The following is an 18,071-nucleotide window of genomic DNA, read 5'->3' on the forward strand; positions in this document are numbered from 1 at the left end:
AATGTGAGGCAAATAGCATGGTTAAAAAATGTAATATTAATAAATTTAAAGTGCAATAAAGTTAATTTTAGTTAAAATAAACACCAGGTGTTGAGTGCATATGTTAGATTTGGTGATAAGTGAAATTACACAGATCATTGTATGATTAAATGTCAGAAAGATTTTTCCCCGCATAGTCAAAAAAAGATATCTTTTGTTCTTAAATTCAAAAATCTAGATTTACTCCCATGTCGTCCTTAACTCCACAGTCACTAGTGACGAGGATCCACTTAAAAATCCTGATGTCAGATTCTGATGTGACATCATCGCATTCTGGTGAAAAGGTTTAGATTTGATACCAGGTCCTGAGGAAGAAAACAGATGCAGACATTTTGTCAACTTTCTGCAGACCATAGTAAGAGTGAGTGAAGACACTTCAAAAATAATCAAATCAAAATAAACAATTTTGTTTCACCTTTGTTGACCTTGTGTTGCTAAAAAGTTTCCAGAAGCAAAGGGTCTCGTCTTTCCCTCCGGCCCCTGTCACTATCACCTCCCCATCTGGAGACATGGCCTGAAGAAGAAGAAGACGTCACGTCATGAAGACTGCCGCAGGAGAATGAAGACGACAGACTTGGACATGACAGGCACTGACACACAGACACTGACCAGGTGGAGGACTCTGTCTGAGTGATGAGTGAGGCTGGCCACCTGAGTGAGTGATGGACACTTCCACACCATCACTTTATTATCTGCGTAACCGTGGGTGCTGACCTAGAAACGAACAATATGAGACAAAAAAAAAAAAAAAAAATGAACAATATGAGACAAAAAAAAAAATCATCATGGCAGGCTAGACTTTCTGACAGTTCACAATACTTTATGAATGCCTTTCAAATGCCATTTTGAATTGCAAAAAAAAACTGCTATTAATCAAACTGCTAATGGTGACAAAGTGTCCAGTGTGTATCTGGAGTCACTCACCAGTTCATTTGTGTGTTTAGACCAGACCAGGTTGCAGACCTGGGAGCCCGTATCAACACGCTGCACTGGCTCTAACTGCAGCGAGCTCCAGATACGGATGCTGCAGTCTGCTGAGCCACCACCAGAGGCCAGCAGACTGCGCTGATGTGGAGACCAGGCGATGGCTTTTACTGCCCCCTGGTGTTCCTTGAACGTCTGCAATGGCATCGGAGAGTCCTGGTTCCACACCAGCAGCTGGAAGTAGAGATTGTCACCAATGAGCAACTGAGTACAAATAAAAAGCCAACTAAAAATTAACGAACAAAACTCAACCTTGTTGTCGTTATCACCGGAGGCCAGCAGCTTACGGTCAGAATTCCACTTCAAACCACACACTTCCCGTTTGTGTGCCTTCAGCCGTCTGACCGACTGCAGCGGACTGGTCCGTGTGTCTCTTTGAAGAATTGTGCAGTCACAGCTTCCTGAAGACAACTGGTCAGAATTCCACGCCAAGACTCCTGTGGACAAGCGTAGACAAAATATTATGTATTTTTATTTTCTTTTATTTCTTTTCTAACACTGGCTGGTGTATGAGCAAAAGCTCATACCAACTCTGTTCCTGTGTCCCTTCCATACACAGATCTTCTTTCCAGTAGCAGCGTCCCAGATCTGAACATATCCTCGGTGAGTCCCCACTGCCATAAGGTCTCCCTAAAAATATTTCAGTCATGAAAAACAGAATTTATCAAGGAGTCCAAACAAAATAAAAAAATGAATGTTTATAGAAGTCTCTGACAAATGAATGTGTCACAAAAGAGCCAGACAAGACAGGTTAAAAAAACAAAAAAACAAAACCAAAGTTCTGTGAGCTACACGTTTGTACCCTTTCAGTCCAAGCGACAGATGTGACCGAGTCTCCCTCCGGTGAAAGATCACAGAGTTTTACAACCTGAGGAAATTACATTTAAGTTAGAGCTGAAGGATGAGAAAAAAAAAGTTAAATGTACAGGTTTGTACCTGAGAAGTATAGGCACTCCACATATAAACACAGGATCCCAGCCCCACACCAAGAACGTTGAGAGACGACCAGTCCACCAGGTTAAGGTAGAAGTCATCCTGAAGACCTGAAGCATCCAGGACTTTAAAAGGACTCTCTGAGACTTTACGAGTCGGCCTCCTTGGTGCACCTAACAAAGTGTGACTATAGAGATGAGGTATATTGAATAATGTATAGTTACAGCATTTTTCCATCAAGTTTGTAAATGCTCGACCAGGCACTAAATCAATTTGGGCAGAATGTCAATATGCAAAACTGATAACTGATAATATCCTCATGACCCAAATATTTAAAAATTAAACTATATATGCTATTAAGTTAGTTAAATATGTTAGGTATAAATATCTATCCATATTTATTTTAAAAACTACATCTACCTCGTGTTGCTGACAGTGGACAGTGAGTAGGGAGAAATGTTGGCACAAGTTTCCAAAGACGGCCTTTTGGTGTGAGGACTATACTGTAAAAAAAAAACAAACCACAGACTTCATTCAATTATAACAGTGGAAAAAGACTGTGTATTGTGTATTAGGATGGTGTTAATAAAGGATGACTCATACAGAAAACAGACTCCTCTTTGGAGTTTGTGGTTCCTGGACATTTTCTATCCCGGCTCCCAGCAACTCATTTTTCAGCAGTGCTGTGTAGGTTAGTCCATCTGCTACATCCAAAAACAGAACGAGAAAGTATTAAAAACATAGGAAGGAAAAAAAAATTGTGAAAAATATTCCTCAATAACCTTTAAAAATTGACCTTTGACATTCCCTGGGGAGGCGTCACTGTGTGTTACCTTTTCATTTTCCTAAGAACACAATGAAAATGAGATGTTTTTTATTTGATAACAGAAACTTACTGATCAAAAAAAACCAAAAAAAAACAAAGCTTGTAAAACAAATTCAAATCAACATGTTTACATATATATAATATTCCTGTTACTTTGTTCCAGTGGAAGCTGATGTCCCAGTTGGCCCCAGCTCTGGTGGGAATAAATCTATCGCCAAATGTTCGGGATGAGAACGGGGAACTGGTGCCCGTCTGTCTGGGGGAACTCTGTACCATAAAAAAAAGAAAGAAAAAAAAATATATATATATATATTACTTTAGGCAATAATGTACAGTACTATACAAAGTATGGGAAGATTTCACAATTTGTAATTCTTTTCATCAAACAGTATCATCATGTCAAGGTTTCTGCTCCAGGACAAGAACCAGTCAAGCATAAACCCAGAAAATGTTACATGCAAAACAAAAACTTAATATTTATTTGTATATGTTGTTATTTGTTAAATGTATCACTAGAAGCTGATATACAGACTCTGCTGGTGAAAAAAAGGGCATCGCTTGAATTTCTCTTCATTTCTGCACCTGTCTGTCTCCCTGCTCTATCACGTTAAAGGTTGTTGGCTCCATTTATAATAGAACACCAGGTTAGAATATAAACATAAATATACATTTTTAAAATCAGGAAATACTCACAGCAGGGTCCGAGCCATTATTCTGAATGTGGATTTGACGAATTATGCGGTGTTCGTAGTCTGAGTTCATCTTTGGGCCCTTGACCTTACAGCTGCGAGGGGTGAACACCAGCCTGAGATAATTATAGGAAAAACACTCAACAATCAATAATACAAAATAAAATAAAATAAAATGTAAACACCATATACTTTAAGAATACTTAAATTGCCCTTAACTGTTGTGGAAACGTGATCCTTACTGTGTATTATCCCAGAAAGAGATGCTACTTTCAAACTAGCTAAAAGGCTAACAAACTAAATGAATTGTAATTGCAATTTTTAGTGTATGTTTTTGTTTTATCTAAAATAACTTCTCGCAGTCAAACTAAAGACCTCTGTGTTCATTATCACCACAAACACCTCCCTACAAATTCAAAGGGGAAACGTAGTCAAAAGACTCGTTAAGTCACGATGTCAACAGATTCTTTTACCTGTGTTCTTCTTCGTGGGAGATTCGTTATTTCGCTGTACCTTTATGGCAAACAAACCTTGTCGTTAACGAGTGAAGCTCCAGGAGAACAGGGAGAAAACTTTTCGCGTACAAATATAGAGAAAACAGTCCAAGTTCCAGGCGGGTTTCGCGCTGACTGCGAGGAAATTGTTCAGGAAATGAGTTTAATTTAACTAAGGTTAAAAAGCTGGGCCTCAGGCCGTTTGTCGCCTCCTTCTGGTCATTTGCCAATAGACTTAAAATTGTTGTGTTTGAAGAAAAACAACAAAAACGTTTAATTTATTTGTATTTATGTATTTATATGTCATTTATATTGTATATTTTTGTCTGTTTATTTATTACATTGTGTTTTAATGGGTGAACCACTTTTCGTTGTGTATGTTTTATTCTTAAACCAAACGTGAAATGAAAGATGAGTGTTTAAATATTACTCCTTAATGCCATGTCCAACAATCAAACATAGAGGGCGCCGTAGTTCTGTTGTCAAACTCGAGGCGGAGGCTCTCAGCTCTTTTAAATACGATCATTTATTTACTTTTTTTTACCCAAACTAACCCAATATCTACGTGTTTGCAGCTTTAAACGTAAAATATTTTTTTCAATAATATTTTAACTTTATGAAGTGTTTTATTTTTAGCCATACCAGCAAATGCATTTCCGGCCAGTTCCGAGATGGAGAACAAGGAGAAGAAGGAAGATTAGCCTGACTGTTGTGAACTATCTGTGTCGTAAAACTTGACATGGATAACATTTGAGTTGATCATTTATATATATTATAATATATATATTATAATGTTTTAAATTAGGACTTTGTGTTTCAAATGGGGGTGTAATGGTAAAGTTCTTAAGTGTCTTTCTATATATATACTGTGACACATTCACACATTTACACACACACACTGTCTGTCACATCTATAAAACACTGGCGCCAACATTCACCCCCCCCCCCCCCCTCCCCCTCCTCCCCTTTAACTGACCTCTAATTATGTCATGCGAAAAAGCTGTGCCCCATTCAAAAGCTCCCTTAATCATATCCAATTAATTCCGCTGTTTTACCTTATTATCCTCTGCAGGGAACGCGTCCTTCCAATAAGTCTGTTAACTCCAGCCGCGGCCCTTTCAGATCTGCTGGGGTGGAGGCACAAAATAATAGAGTGCACGATCGATCAATTAGTCATGAAGGGACTCTGTTGTCGGTAACGAAGTGAGTGTAAACCTGGTCACCGTCCTGCCAGGCTGACCTGCTGAATCAGTTCTTCAGTGAATGACAAAATACATGAACATGACATGAGGTTTTTGTTTGTACAATATAAACTTCTTGGACTCTTTTTGAGACACCTTCCAGGACCTGGAGGTTACCAAGGTTACCTTACAGGTAACAACAAAATGAAAAAATTAATAAATTAAATAAATACTGGATTGAATTCCAGCTCCAAAAGTTGGATTAAAAATGATTTGATGTTTTTTGTTTTTTGTTTTGTCACCTTATATGTATCCCCATGCTGTGGACTTTGGTTCAACGTTGGTCCAACCCCTGGATCTGGACCTGGACCTGGACCTGGACCAGCGGAGTCTGCTCTGAACTCATCCTGTGACACAGGAAAACGCTCTAATTGGAGGATTTTCTACATCATTGACTCCAATGAGCCACCACCCCCCTCACCCCCCCTCATCCCCTCCAACCTCCTCACCCCCTACTCTTCCTCCCCACTCTTACTTTATCTCTCTGTGCCCCCTTTTTCATTTTATTAATTAACAAACAAAACACAGTTTTATTTTTAGCATCTTAGCATCTTAGCAGCTCATGGCTACCTGCTGTAGTTAACATAACTAACAGACCATTGTTGTCCACTTTGCCCCCCACCCCCCCAAAATCATTTTAAGCTGTGTTTACTGAAACCTGTTCACGGCTCCATTAGTCCAGGACAGTTCTGGTCACTCTGAGTAGCGGTGAACATGTGTTGCAGTGGATGAACCTGCCTGCCTACATGTCTGTTTAGCTGCAATTAGCGGGTCTGTCCGGACCCTGTGGTCAAACACCCCCCCGACCACCCCCCCTCCCCCAGAAGCACTGATTGATTGGAGTCTCATCTTCCTAACAGCCTGGCATCCTGCCACGACACACGGAGAAGCAGAGAGGATTGTGAGGGAGAAGAAAAACCAAAGTGTTCTCCCAGAGACACGGGGCAGAAGTATTAAAGACTAAAGCAGTCTCAGATGATGATGATTATATTTTTATAATCTTAAATAGACTTATCTGGGTAAGAAAAAAGAAAGAGTGACTCTGTGGGAATAAGTTCACTGGTCGACATTCTACCAAACTAGATTTATTTTGACTTTGTCTTTCTGAAAAATCTCCATTGATGTAGGAGAAAACAAACAATAACAATATTCACTTTGTTACATTATGACATGAAATAATTAGAAAACCAAAAGAAATATTATCAGTGAAAAAAAATCTGTTTCAGTTTTCTTTATTATCGAGCCTTTGGTTTATTCTCTGACCAACATCGGTGAATTTATCCCTTGTTAAACACAGTGTTTACTGACTTTCGTGTTTTTTTATAACAGCTGAAAAACCAACAGAACACGACCGTCACTCCCCCTACTGGATCATCAGAAGAACCATTTTAACGACGCGGTGGTTACAGGGACATCTTCAGTCTGAAGTCTTTCTCCTCCTTCAGGTCCAGACAAAGACAAGAACTCACACCTGGACCAGTAACATCTGGACTAGTTTTTATACAGATGATAATATGCTCCTCCCATCCAGCTAAAAAACCTGTGATTGATCACATGATCAGGTGAAGGCGACGGCTGAACCATCACAGGTTGACTACACACAGTTTGATGATGTAGACGTAAAGATCCATCTAGAACTATACGACAGATCAAATCACGGAGGAGAAGCTACAGCAGCTCAGGTGTCATTTAAACATCAAGAGTTCAGTATTTAAAAAAAAAATAAATCCAACAAAGTTCTTCATTTTCTCTATATCATTACCATGTGTTCCAAACGTCACTCACATGGGTTGCCAGGTCTGAAAATTACATGGGTTGCCAGGTCCTGTCCATAGACTCGATGTGTTCTTTTGCCTTTATCCTCAGTGCAGCGATGCTGGAGCTGCGCTGCTCCATGTTCTCCACCGGGTCTTTATCAGGGTAGAGTCCAGGGAACTGATAAGGAGGGGGGGCCACACTCTGCATCGCCTGACCCATGGAGTGATGAGGGTGAGGGTGAGAGTGAGGGTGAGGGTGAGGGGCAGTTTTGAGAAAGTTGTGGCTCGGGAAGCCGTGCTGGAGACCCTGAGGTGGAGCCATGAAGCCGGGGATGCTGTGGACGGTCGTGGCACCGGACAGGGGGGAGGTCAGCCACGGATCCAGGGGGAGGGGGTTTGTCATGGGACCGATGCCGGTGTGAACTTGGGCCGGGCGGTTGAAGGACAACATGGGTGAGTCTTGGAGCTTCATAGTGCTGGCATCCAGTTTCTCCTGCCGCCGCCATTTAGCTCTGCGGTTCTGGAACCACACCTGGAGGGAAGAGTCAGAGGGTGGGTCGCAAGAGATTTCTTTTTTTTTTGGGGTCGTCTCACATCATGTTTCCCAGAAGTTTACGGATAATATCTATTGACTTGGGTCATGGAGGATTGTGACTTAAAACAGAAAAAAAAAGTTTGGAAGTTTGGAAAACACTGGTTTAAGTCAAGCAAATAAAAATGTTTTAATTCTAATTATAAAACGTACACATGAATGAAGTTCTGTTTTTTCCCCATTGGTGTTCTGACCTCCTCGTACCTGAACTCTGACCTCTGGGAGGTTCACCTTCATGGCCAGCTCCTCTCTGCTGTACACGTCTGGGTAGTGGGACTTCTCGAAGGCGCACTCCAGCTCGTGAAGCTGGTGCGTGGTGAAGGTGGTGCGGTTGCGTCTGTGTTTCTTCTTGGGCTGATTGTCCCTGGACGACTCTGGAGATCTGCCCTCGTCACTGTCCAGACTCCTGGTCGGTTCGCTCAGTTCATCTTCACACTTACTGGTGTATAAACCAGCATCTGTTCAGACCGAGGAGGTCGAGAGGCGTGAGTGAAGCCAAACATTGAAGTCAACATTTGACTGACAACAACAAAAGATATCAAAACCAACTCTCAGTCCAAACATTTATGAAGAAACTGTTTCATTATCGATGACTTTTGTCTTAATGAAACGTAAAAAACAGCTTCATTAACGAACGATGACTTTTGTCTTAATGAAACGTAATCATCATGTTCTTCTTCAGTTGACGGAGGTTTTATCACGCTCGCCGTCTGATTGGACGTCCAGACCGTCACCGTCCTGTCACAGTGTGTAACCCTGAGCTTGTTTCTGTAACCAGGAGGTGCCGAAGGGGAGGGGAGGGAGGGGTCACCGCGGGCTTTTTAAGAGCTTCGTTTATTCTCCGCTCATTAAGCAGCCATGACAAAGGCCAGGCGGGGACAATGGCAGAGGGCAGGTCTGGTTCAGTGACCAGCTCTGGGCTTGTCAGTCCAACACACTCTGAGGTTCCCCGCTGATTATGGGCCGGCAGAACATCAGAGTGCAGGGAGCAGGGGTCGAGTGACACCAAACACACTGGGAAGATGCTCGTTCAGGGGGAACGGGGCTGACTTCACAGCATAGTTCTGTACAAAAGGATGATGTCATCAGTGTTGATGTCCCCCGGTCCTTGACAGTAACGTTGTTCTGACTCAGCCTCCAAATCTTAATCACTTCACATTGTTTTGTTATGAAGTTATTTAGTTCATAAAAACAGATGAACCAAATCCTGAGAAAAAGGAAAAAAAAAACAACAACAACGACCAAAACTGAAAACTGTCACGTCTGAGGATAAGAGAAATCCCACGAGGAGTTTGGATTTCTAGACCAGGAAGTAAAAAAAAATTCATGTGTTTTATAATACTGACTAAGTGACATGTTTATTTTAAATACATGAAAAAAAAGCAAAACTCAAACTAAATCTTTACTTGTAAATCTCTGCTCTGACGGGACACGTTCACTGTTTTAGGTTAATTTATATGAATAACAATCTGTGGTGAACGCCTTGTTTTAAATCAACATTCAGTAGAAAATGTTTCTGTGTTCACGGTCAGCTTTAAGAGAGAAAAGTTGGGGGTTCGAGTCCCTCCTGGAGAACGTGACGTGAATTGAGCGGAAAGTGGAAATAAAAACCAAATCCCAGACTGTGACATCACTGGATCGACGAAGATTTTTGTCAAATATAAAACTTTTCTAATCTTAATTCAAACAAGAACTTTTAATTAATTTTTTAAGAACAGTAAATAATTATTTTTTAAATAATTCTGAAGCTGGTATAGAAACTGCGTGTAAAAAAGTATAAAAAAAACATTGATAATTTTACTCCTGTCCTCGTGGACTCTACTCACCATGAAACTGCTGCTGCTGCTGCTGCTGCTGATCCGTGTCGCCTTTTTTCAGTGAATAAAGGTTTGCGCTGTAAAATGGGTGTAAAGGTGAATCCTGCTCCTTCCCAGAATGCACCAGGCCTTCTATGTCCACTTCGTGAGGACCAGAAGTCCCGGCAGGACCGAGCAGCGGCTCCTGGTCTTTACTGAAGCCGAGGATGACGTCGATGCTGTGGACGCGGTTCCCCGCGGCAAAGACGCCGCATTTCCCCAGTTCCTGGAAGTTGCCGGGCGAAAGGCACCTGTCGTCCACCAAGCTCATGGCGTCCAGTGATAAATGCATTAGTTGGTCTAGGCTCCGTGTCGCACCTGAGGTCAGAGGTCAGAGGTTTAAGGAAAGGATCACCAGGTCACTTGGACAGTCTGTTCCTTCTTCATCTGAGAACACGGTTGTTCTAATCACAGGAAGTAATAAGGAGTATGAAATGTAGAAAACAAACAAACAAACAAATAAACAAACAAACAAACAAACAAATAAACAAACAAACAAACAAACAAATAAACAAACAAACAAACAAACAAACAAACAAACAAACAAATAAACAAACAAACAAACAAACAAATAAACAAACAAACAAACAAACAAATAAACAAACAAACAAACAAACAAACAAACAAACAAATAAACAAACAAACAAACAAACAAACAAACAAATAAACAAACAAACAAACAAACAAACAAATAAACAAACAAACAAACAAACAAATAAACAAACAAAAACAGCTCTAAAAACAGCTCTAAAATAATTACCTTTTATTTACAGAACTTAAATAGATTTCCTTAAATCCCTTTTCAGATGTTTTGAGTTTTTGTTTCACAGACCGACAGTCTGTCAGTAACATAACTTTTACCTCAAAAATTATTTTAATTGAACTGCAAAATGACTTCACAGGAGAGGATGAGGAAATCTGTTCCAGTTAAGTCGCCGGAGCCTCAGCTTTAGCCTCTCGTATGTACAGCAGATTAAAAAGTTGGCAGAACTTACGTCTCAAAAGTAAATCCGTCGAATCTTCACAGATCCCTGATGAAGAGCAGCAAACTATCAGGAGAGTTCTTTTTTTTTAAATTTAAAAAAAAAAAAATTTTTTAAATGAATTAAAGTCGATCCTACCCGCAGCAGAACCAGAGATGTTTCAGCTCAGAGAAGAGAGTGGAAGAGGAGGCACATGGAGAGGGTGAGGTGGACAAAGCCGAGGGTGGAGGAGGGGGGGGGGGGGGGGGGGGGGGGGGAAGGGTGGAGGAGGGGGAAGGCTGTAGGAGGTGAAACACAGGGATTAGGGAGGGTTGTTAAGAGGAATCTTTCCTCTTTAACAGTGATTGACAGCAGTTTTCTGCTAAGCTAATTGTTTCAAATGTCGTCTCCGTTCTCCCTCACAGCAGGAGCTCGGACTAATGAATCCTCAAATGTTTTCCTCTGACAAATGTTCTGCTTAAAAACAGACTTGTTTTCTAAAGTAGTCAAATTAGACTAAACAAAGTCAACGACAACATTTCACAGAAACAAATCAGATCAACTCAAAACAAAGAAACAAAGAAACAAAGAAAATAACACAAAAAATATATATTAAAATGAAATATAAATTACTTTTACATTAAAAAAATAAATTATTGCTGTAAAATGGTCACAAACCCAGAGCTCTGAAAAATAAATAAAACAAAGACAGAAGTCGTCACTAGTGCAGTGGAGCTGTTGATTTATATACATTTTTTTATTACTTTAGAAATATATATGTATATAAATATATATATATATATGTTTTTTTTGGCCTAGTGACATGATGATAATATAAGATCCAAAAATATTAATTATTTTATTTTATTCCTTTTTTTTAGTGACGCAAATTCTACTGTTGGTAAACATAGCCACTAGGTGGCACTAATGCAACCAACAAATGACTACAGGGACTTAAGTTAGACTTTTTTTTTAAGGCAGAAAGTGCATTAAAGTTTCCCATTAAAACATTTCCTGTCGATGAATAGAATTTCAGATAAATACCAGTGACTGTAGGCTGTGGCCCAGATTCATGGGCCGCGTGAGGAGCCGTGACCACGACACCATCCAAGTTCTTTGAGGTATTTCAGTCTTTGTATCAAGGAACGTTACCTCAACATTCATGCAGTTAGCAGACGCAGCATAGTTTTCATGGTTGGTGAAGTATTTCCCATCAGTCCCAGCACGCTCCCGCCGCGCCGCTCTGCTACATCCAGAGCGCAGACTCCTCGGCAGTCGACCGTCCGGAGTTTCAGAAACTTTTGTTTCCAACATGGTGAGTTCAAAGCTAACGGCCTGGATCAGCATCCGGGCTCAGAGCCGGTGGCGTTGCGGTGCTCAGACTCCAGTTTCTCCCTCAGTTTGTGGAAGGTGGGTCTCCTGCGGGGCTCCCGCTCCCAGCAGCTCCTCATCAGGGAGTAGACAGCAGGAGGACAATGTTCTGGAGCCTCCATTCGATACCCTGCCTCCACTCTTTCGTTCACCTCCTTCAGGGTCTATGTGATGATCAGGGAGTGATAAAAAAATGATGGAAAACACTGACACTTCTTCAAAAACCTTTGGTGTACGTTGTTAGAGAAACTAATGATATCAAGCGACGCTCGTTTGAAGCTCAGTGTGAACGTGTATTTTCTACTAAACAGGAGCAGAGATACTATCATGTAGTATATACAGTATAATGTAATGCTTCATGTGCACGGAGTTGAAACAAAGCTCAGAGAATGAGCCCTGATAGTAGGCTGTAATGAGGAGATAACGGTGGTCATTTAAATGCAGCGGCTGAAGCTCCGTGGACAGGAGAGATTGAGGTCACGGGGCCTGGGCTGCCTTTCCATTAATGCTGCCTGATCCCGCTGGACTCTCTGAACCGCGGGGCCGGGACAGATTACCTGGGGTCACGGAGCAGGGATTCTAAAGGTGGACGCGAGTCAACCGAGGGACAACATTTGTTCTAAGTCCTCAGGAAGTGGTAACGGCCTGCAGTGCTCGGACTCACCACTGCTCAGTGTTGCGTCTGAGCGGCGGCGTCCGATGCGTTTCCCGCCCCGGAGATCAGTGGTTTATTTCTGACTCGGCAGCAGGTAGTGACCCGTTCTGTTAAAGCTCTATCCTGTACTGACGCAGTTGGGTGATCTGGATGACCCGGAGCTTTTCCCTGCTTTAGCACAGACACACTGTACCACGGCGTGAGACGTGAAGCCTGACAGGATGTGCTCACGCTGTTGTGTAACCTGTAATCTAGTCACTCTTTCAAAGGAAACAAAAAAAATTGTCTGTGAATTTACTACGACGACGTCAACCACGAGGGAACTAAGAAATACTTTGGCTAAAAACTGTGGCTTCACTTCCTGCTTCAGTTCACCTGTCATCTAATTATTCTGTTCTGTCCCTGTAAAAAAAAAGGTCAAAGGTCACACATTTAAAAAATGTTCTTTTGAACTTGATGGAGCAGCGTTAGCATTAGTTTTCTTTTTAATTATTATTACATTGTTCCAGAAGGCTGTAAAAAAACAAGTAGCTCTTCCTAAAACTATGTACTACTACTACTACAACAACTACTACTACTACTACTACTAAGTAGTACTACAGAAATGTTGGCGACCCCTGCTCTACATTCTGTTTTTTTTTTTCTGTTGTTTTTAGTGGCGACCCCTGCTCTACGTTCTGTTTTTTTAAATTTTTTTCAAACCTCTTTTATTGTGACAGTCTGTGTTTTTTCGTTTTTTAAAGTTTTTTCGTTCTCATTATTTCGGTAAAAATGAACTGTTGTCATTGTTACGTACCATTTTAGGATACGGCTGACGACCGTACGAAAACATCTCCCACAGTAGAACGCCATAACTCCAAACGTCTGACTTTGTGGAAAATTTCTGTGAAACAAAAAGAAGAAACGGAGCGACTCTTATCAACGACAGGAAACGGTCAGAAAAGAACAGATATCCAGAGAGCAGCCGTTCAGTGGAGGGAGGGAGTCAACGCTGACTCAGACAAGAAGCGTTCAGTGGAGGGAGGCAGGGAGTCAACGCTGACTCAGACAAGAAAAAAAAAAAAAAAAAAACTTGTAATGACAAATTTCAAACTAAAGATTGGAGTTAAGGAATCACACCCAGGTCACATGGTACGCACTCCAAAGAACCAAAACCCCCAAAGTTTTACTGGAAACTCCCAGGTGCAGTGTGATACTTTTGGTTGTTTTTTGTTTTTTTCTTCCTCCCGAGTTAAAGAAATAAACCTTTTCTTCTCTGTGTAATAATTTTCTTGAACAGAAAAAGTAAGATATTTGATTTGTTTCTATAAATATGTTCATTCTGGCACCTGAACGATGACAATAAGTTTTAATTATTTCTTTGCCAAAACTGGCAATGTTATTTTTTTGTTTCACTTTAGCTTCGACATATCTGCTAAAACAAAGAATTCTGTGCCGCTGACGTTGTCTTTGTCGTTCAGTGATCCTGCCATTTGACCGTCATAACGTCAGTAAATAATCACAAACTTCAGTTATTACCAATCAGGATATCTAGTCGTACAGCGGGAGGTAGAAACAAAAACCAAAATGGTGAGAGGTCGTGGGCGGAGGAGGTTAATATCAAAACCAAAAACCAAAATGGAAACAAGAGAAAAAGTAGAAAAGTTCTTCAGACTGACCTCTTTCCTCAGAGCTTCAGGGGCCGTCCATTTGACGGGCAGTTTGACATTGTCTGACACCTTGGAGTCCACCTTCGTCAGGCCGAAGTCACTGACCTTGGCCACGCTGTCGTCTGAGATCAAGATGTTCCGAGCTGCCAGGTCTCTGTGGACCAGCTTCTTGGACTCCAGGTACTCCATCCCTTCACACACGTCGCTGCCGTCACAGGGAGGAGGAAAAAAAAAAAAGTCTTTCTTTGGAAATACTCCTACAGGAATACACAGAGTAATGTTTTATCAGTTTAGACTTACAGTGAAAAGCGGAGAAGTTGATCAACTTTAACAACCAAACGTCCCCTGGTCCGGAGGAAATTGACAAGGTTTCCCTGCAAAATAAATGAGGTTTTTATGAAAACAAATATCAGTGGAATAAAGAGTCAAACACTGCACAGCTTTGACTCAGTGTCAGCAAAAAATAATAATCTGACATCTGTCAGTTTAAAGACGAGACAAAGACGCAGGTTGTGAAAAACGTCCCCTAGAATTCTACACTTTTAATTTCTAACCACGCCCCCTTACTTGGGTACATTAATATTCTCAGTTTTTTCTGCACCTTCATCATGAGCTCTGTGACAATATGAAGGCCCTTATGAAGAATGACGCCCAACAACATGACCAGGTTTTTATGCTGGAGCTTCCTGAAAAAAAAAAAAAAAAAAAAATCAAATGAGACGACATTTTGATGAATACATTTCTGTGTCACTGTCCTTGTTACGTTTTGATGAATACATTTCTGTGTCACTGTCCTGAAACTCACGTCATAACTGCCGTCTCCTGCAGAAAAGCCTGAGCTCTGACGTCACATTTAATGCTCTTTACTGCCACTCGCTGGCCCATGTAGTCCCCTTTATAAACAACTGAGGTAGAGGTTCATGCACATTAGTCACTAATTAAAAATTAAATGAAATTGAATGTGATGTTTCGACTCACCTCCATACTCTCCTTCTCCTATCGTCTCCCCCAGTTTGAGTTTGGTGATGTCCAGCAGCCACCCAGCTGTGGAGGACGGTGACATTCATTATATTCACAGTTCATCTGTGTAAAACATACATGTAGAGTATATGTCTATACTCTACATATATGTAAAACATACATGTAGAGTATATGTCACGTACCCTTGGACAGTGCCAGCTCCGCTGACTTTGCTCCATGTTTTTCTCTGGGCTTCAGGAGAATGGTAGAAATAGAACCTTTATTCTGGGAGTAGAACTGAAAAAAACAAAAACAAAATAAAAACCACAAACACAGAAACATTACTCCAGTTGTCCTGCACCGTGTCCATCTCATTAAACTTTAAACTTTCTCCACAACCCTAACCCTAACCCAACATTTTAATAACTTTGTATAACATTTATAATTTTTAATTTTTTTTTTACAAATTTAAACATCGTTAAAATGTCACCAAAAAAAAGGAAGTCGTTCACTGTGGCTCAGCGAACACCCTGGTTTGGTGAGGCAAGATAAAAGAAAAAAAAAAAAAAAACAAAAAAAAAAAAAAAAACAAAACAAAACAGCAGCAGTCGTACTACTATACTCTCTTTAAAAAGTACACCAGTACTTCTTTTATTTTGACTATCTTAGCAGATCTTAATTGTGCCTCCAACGTAGTTTTATTTTCACAGGCGTCCTGACATGTGTCAAGAGGAAGTGTTCAAAATAAAAGAGTTGAGAACCTCTGGCCGTTCTTCATACAGTTACGTTTCAACTCACTCCGCAGCAGCAGCAGCAGTCGTACTACTATAAACAGACTTCCCCTGGTAAGACTTCCTGTCTGTAGTTTTAACTTTGTCGAACTGATCGACACTGTGGGTGGCATAACAGTATCTGGACCAGAGGTTGAGCACACCTGAACCAAACCAAAGGTTCAGGGTTTGGGAGGAAGAATTCAAAAGTGAGCTGAACTGAACTGATCTTAGAGTTCTTACAAAACTGTTGTTGAAATAAACGTGTGAAATCATCTCAACTTCCTGTCAACACATCATCATGCTCACAGAGATCAAAACAACCATCAAGGTTATTTGGTCTGAGCAAAAATTAATCTGACAGCGACCAGTGTGTGGGTGGGTGAAAGTTTTTGATGATACATATCTATAAAAACAAATGTTGCACCGTTTAATTTCTCACGCCAAGGGCAACACCTGAATCCCCCTACGGAGAATTAAATTAAATTCTTTGAAATTCATAAAACAATTTTTAAAAAAATTTTTTTTTTTTGGTCGGAGCCGATGCTTTACAGTAAGAAGGTCGAGGGTTCGATCCTGTCACTGACCTCACCGAGTGTGAATGTGCGGGATTTCTCCAGGTACTTTCCACAAAACTCAGGATTAGTCTGACTGTTCACTTCTGACTGAGCTCAGGTGTGAATGTGAGTGTGAATGATTGTCGACAGCTGTCGGTCTCTGACTGTGACTACTGTCTTACTTCGATCATGTCAATCAGGTTGTAGAAATACTTGACGTTGTCGATGGTCAGCTTGTTGTCCTGATAAATCACGCGGTAGTGGTCGACCTCTCCAGAGACGCTGACGCACAGGACGTAGTCACCGGGATGACGGATGGACTCCCGCACCAGGAACAGGCCGTCCTCAGGCGGCTGCAGCTTAGTCACCGCCTCTGGACCAGAGATCTTTCCGTGGAACCAACTGATGAGAGAGAGAGAGATCACACCATGTCACCATGACGGTTCTCGACGTCTCTCAGAGATTATGAATAAAAACAAACACCTTTGTGTTTATTCATAATAAAAAATAAAGAAAAGGAAGTGAGAAAGATGTTTATTCTTAGAATGTTCTCACTTCGAAGCCACAGCGTGAGAGGATGTGACCACAGCCACACTGGCTTCCCAGCAGCACAGAGTGTAATTCTAGAAACAGAGTAGACCAGTGATTCTCAACCACTGTGCCGTGTCACTTAACTGGTCCCAAAACTATTAATTATTTATTGCAAATTATTTTTTCTTTGTCAATGTGTGACAAACAGAGCAATTAAATCTCCTTCTGCTAGGTGGCAGTAGATCTGTCAAAGGCGATCTTTGTGAGTTTCTTCAATTCCTGCCAGTATATTAGCGTTTTAATCAACTCAACAGGAGTACATTTTTAGTCAATTTAAACTGAAATATTATTATATTTCACTACAGCTATAACTTTGTGGCGTTGTACTGGAGCAGACTCACGGCATGAGGCTGAGGCTGGGGTCGACACGCAGAGCTTGACGCTCACGGACATTTGTGCCGTTGATGAGTCCTTCCACTCCTGTGCTGTTGTGAGTTGCTCTGTAAAACCCCTTCTTCTGCAAAACAGACATCAGTCTTGGTCACTCATGCAAATCTAAAAAACGGATGATCAGAGGAGAGGAATCGTTAGAAAAAGACAGTACCGCGCTGATGTCAACGATGGTGAGGATGTCTCCTTTGTGATAGGAAAGTTCCCCAGGTTTGGGTTTTTTGTTGTCCGTCTTTGCTACGCACTGTGTCCCAGCGGTCCAGCTCATCTGCAGAAGCAGAGTTGACAGACATAAAAGGTGGGAAACAGACTTCATTTCTATCTTTATTACCACGTTACAAAGTCGTAATCTGCAGTGACACACCACAGAAAACACAAGACACGTGTCCAGGTTCTACTGTGAAACACTGACAGCAGCACTTACCCTGGTAGTGGACAGATCCCTGTCATCAATAACAACAGACAAAGAAAACAGGTGTTGACAAAATGAATGATCAGTACAAACCAAAGACAGTTTAGACGTGGACTACCTGCAGCTGTGTGGACAAATGCAGTCTGTCCGCCTCCTCGTCCTCACTGATAAGAGTTTCACACTGTCACATGTCTCGCCTCGTCTCTCTCTCTCACTAGAAAGAGTTTCAGTTAAACCCCCCCCGGGAAATAATGTGGTTGCGTCGGTGTCCACTAACGCATCTGAGCCTCGACGCAAGCCACTTCCTCAAAATTCAGAAAACACTTCACACAGAACACTTCTC

At 41.2% G+C, this 18,071-nt stretch overlaps 3 protein-coding genes across 10 annotated transcripts; all 3 read right to left on the reverse strand.

Annotated features, from left to right (window-relative positions):
* Positions 1-6: 6 nt before the first annotated feature.
* On the reverse strand, positions 7-4,177 carry LOC103393369 (fizzy-related protein homolog). 4 transcript variants are annotated; one of them, XM_017041010.2, is made up of 14 exons: positions 4,002-4,177; positions 3,476-3,587; positions 2,936-3,049; positions 2,753-2,801; positions 2,560-2,660; positions 2,377-2,459; positions 1,960-2,143; positions 1,826-1,891; positions 1,551-1,653; positions 1,276-1,460; positions 964-1,197; positions 649-753; positions 455-553; positions 7-344 (listed from the first exon to the last, which is right to left on the reverse strand). In XM_017041010.2, exons 2-14 carry the CDS (start codon positions 3,542-3,544, stop codon positions 303-305), a joined length of 1,434 nt encoding a protein of 477 aa, XP_016896499.1. In that variant the 5' UTR covers positions 3,545-3,587; positions 4,002-4,177; the 3' UTR covers positions 7-302. The 4 variants fall into 4 exon arrangements, with proteins under 4 accessions (XP_016896499.1, XP_008328545.1, XP_016896495.1 ...); XM_008330323.3 differs by having other exon boundaries at positions 2,560-2,657; positions 3,945-4,176; XM_017041006.2 differs by having other exon boundaries at positions 3,945-4,176.
* A 2,049-nt stretch (positions 4,178-6,226) lies between these two features.
* Positions 6,227-10,546, reverse strand: rx1 (retinal homeobox gene 1). 2 transcript variants are annotated; one of them, XM_008330345.3, is made up of 4 exons: positions 10,407-10,546; positions 9,382-9,729; positions 7,760-8,013; positions 6,227-7,495 (listed from the first exon to the last, which is right to left on the reverse strand). In XM_008330345.3, exons 2-4 carry the CDS (start codon positions 9,701-9,703, stop codon positions 7,013-7,015), a joined length of 1,059 nt encoding a protein of 352 aa, XP_008328567.1. In that variant the 5' UTR covers positions 9,704-9,729; positions 10,407-10,546; the 3' UTR covers positions 6,227-7,012. The 2 variants fall into 2 exon arrangements, with proteins under 2 accessions (XP_008328567.1, XP_024920996.1); XM_025065228.1 differs by lacking the exon at positions 10,407-10,546 and having other exon boundaries at positions 9,382-9,736.
* matk (megakaryocyte-associated tyrosine kinase) lies at positions 10,504-17,976 on the reverse strand. 4 transcript variants are annotated; one of them, XM_017040046.2, is made up of 13 exons: positions 17,847-17,976; positions 17,741-17,759; positions 17,471-17,584; positions 17,268-17,383; positions 16,518-16,737; positions 15,212-15,305; positions 15,027-15,092; positions 14,854-14,953; positions 14,650-14,734; positions 14,349-14,422; positions 14,058-14,253; positions 13,196-13,282; positions 10,504-11,908 (listed from the first exon to the last, which is right to left on the reverse strand). In XM_017040046.2, the coding sequence occupies exons 3-13, from the start codon at positions 17,582-17,584 to the stop codon at positions 11,714-11,716; spliced, it is 1,347 nt and encodes a 448-aa protein (XP_016895535.1). In that variant the 5' UTR covers positions 17,741-17,759; positions 17,847-17,976; the 3' UTR covers positions 10,504-11,713. The 4 variants fall into 4 exon arrangements, with proteins under 4 accessions (XP_016895535.1, XP_016895537.1, XP_024920981.1 ...); XM_017040048.2 differs by lacking the exon at positions 17,741-17,759 and having other exon boundaries at positions 17,847-17,965; XM_025065213.1 differs by lacking the exon at positions 17,741-17,759 and having other exon boundaries at positions 17,822-17,929.
* Positions 17,977-18,071: the final 95 nt, after the last annotated feature.

This window comes from Cynoglossus semilaevis, chromosome 2 (genome assembly GCF_000523025.1).
Source record: "Cynoglossus semilaevis isolate Cse_v1.0 chromosome 2, Cse_v1.0, whole genome shotgun sequence".
Lineage (NCBI taxonomy): Eukaryota > Metazoa > Chordata > Actinopteri > Pleuronectiformes > Cynoglossidae > Cynoglossus > Cynoglossus semilaevis.

What these genes read in the sequence shown, in the direction of transcription:
- LOC103393369 (XM_017041010.2), bottom strand. Translation starts at nt 3,544, where the DNA reads ATGAACTCAGACTACGAACACCGCATAATTCGTCAAATCCACATTCAG. An exon ending in ATAATGGCTCGGACCCTGCT is followed by an intron (nt 3,050 to 3,475) that starts GTGAGTATTTCC and finishes TTTATGGTACAG; the next exon opens with AGTTCCCCCAGACAGACGGG. An exon ending in CAGACAGAGTCCTCCACCTG is followed by an intron (nt 554 to 648) that starts GTCAGTGTCTGT and finishes CTTCTTCTTCAG; the next exon opens with GCCATGTCTCCAGATGGGGA.
- rx1 (XM_008330345.3), bottom strand. Translation starts at nt 9,703, where the DNA reads ATGCATTTATCACTGGACGCCATGAGCTTGGTGGACGACAGGTGCCTT. An exon ending in GCAGCAGCAGCAGTTTCATG is followed by an intron (nt 8,014 to 9,381) that starts GTGAGTAGAGTC and finishes CGGTCTGAACAG; the next exon opens with ATGCTGGTTTATACACCAGT. An exon ending in TCCCAGAGGTCAGAGTTCAG is followed by an intron (nt 7,496 to 7,759) that starts GTACGAGGAGGT and finishes TCTTCCCTCCAG; the next exon opens with GTGTGGTTCCAGAACCGCAG.
- matk (XM_008330355.3), bottom strand. Translation starts at nt 17,632, where the DNA reads ATGAAGTCTGTTTCCCACCTTTTATGTCTGTCAACTCTGCTTCTGCAG. An exon ending in AGGAGAAGGAGAGTATGGAG is followed by an intron (nt 14,954 to 15,026) that starts GTGAGTCGAAAC and finishes CCTCTACCTCAG; the next exon opens with TTGTTTATAAAGGGGACTAC. An exon ending in CTGAAGCTCTGAGGAAAGAG is followed by an intron (nt 13,283 to 14,057) that starts GTCAGTCTGAAG and finishes TTTGTTTCACAG; the next exon opens with AAATTTTCCACAAAGTCAGA.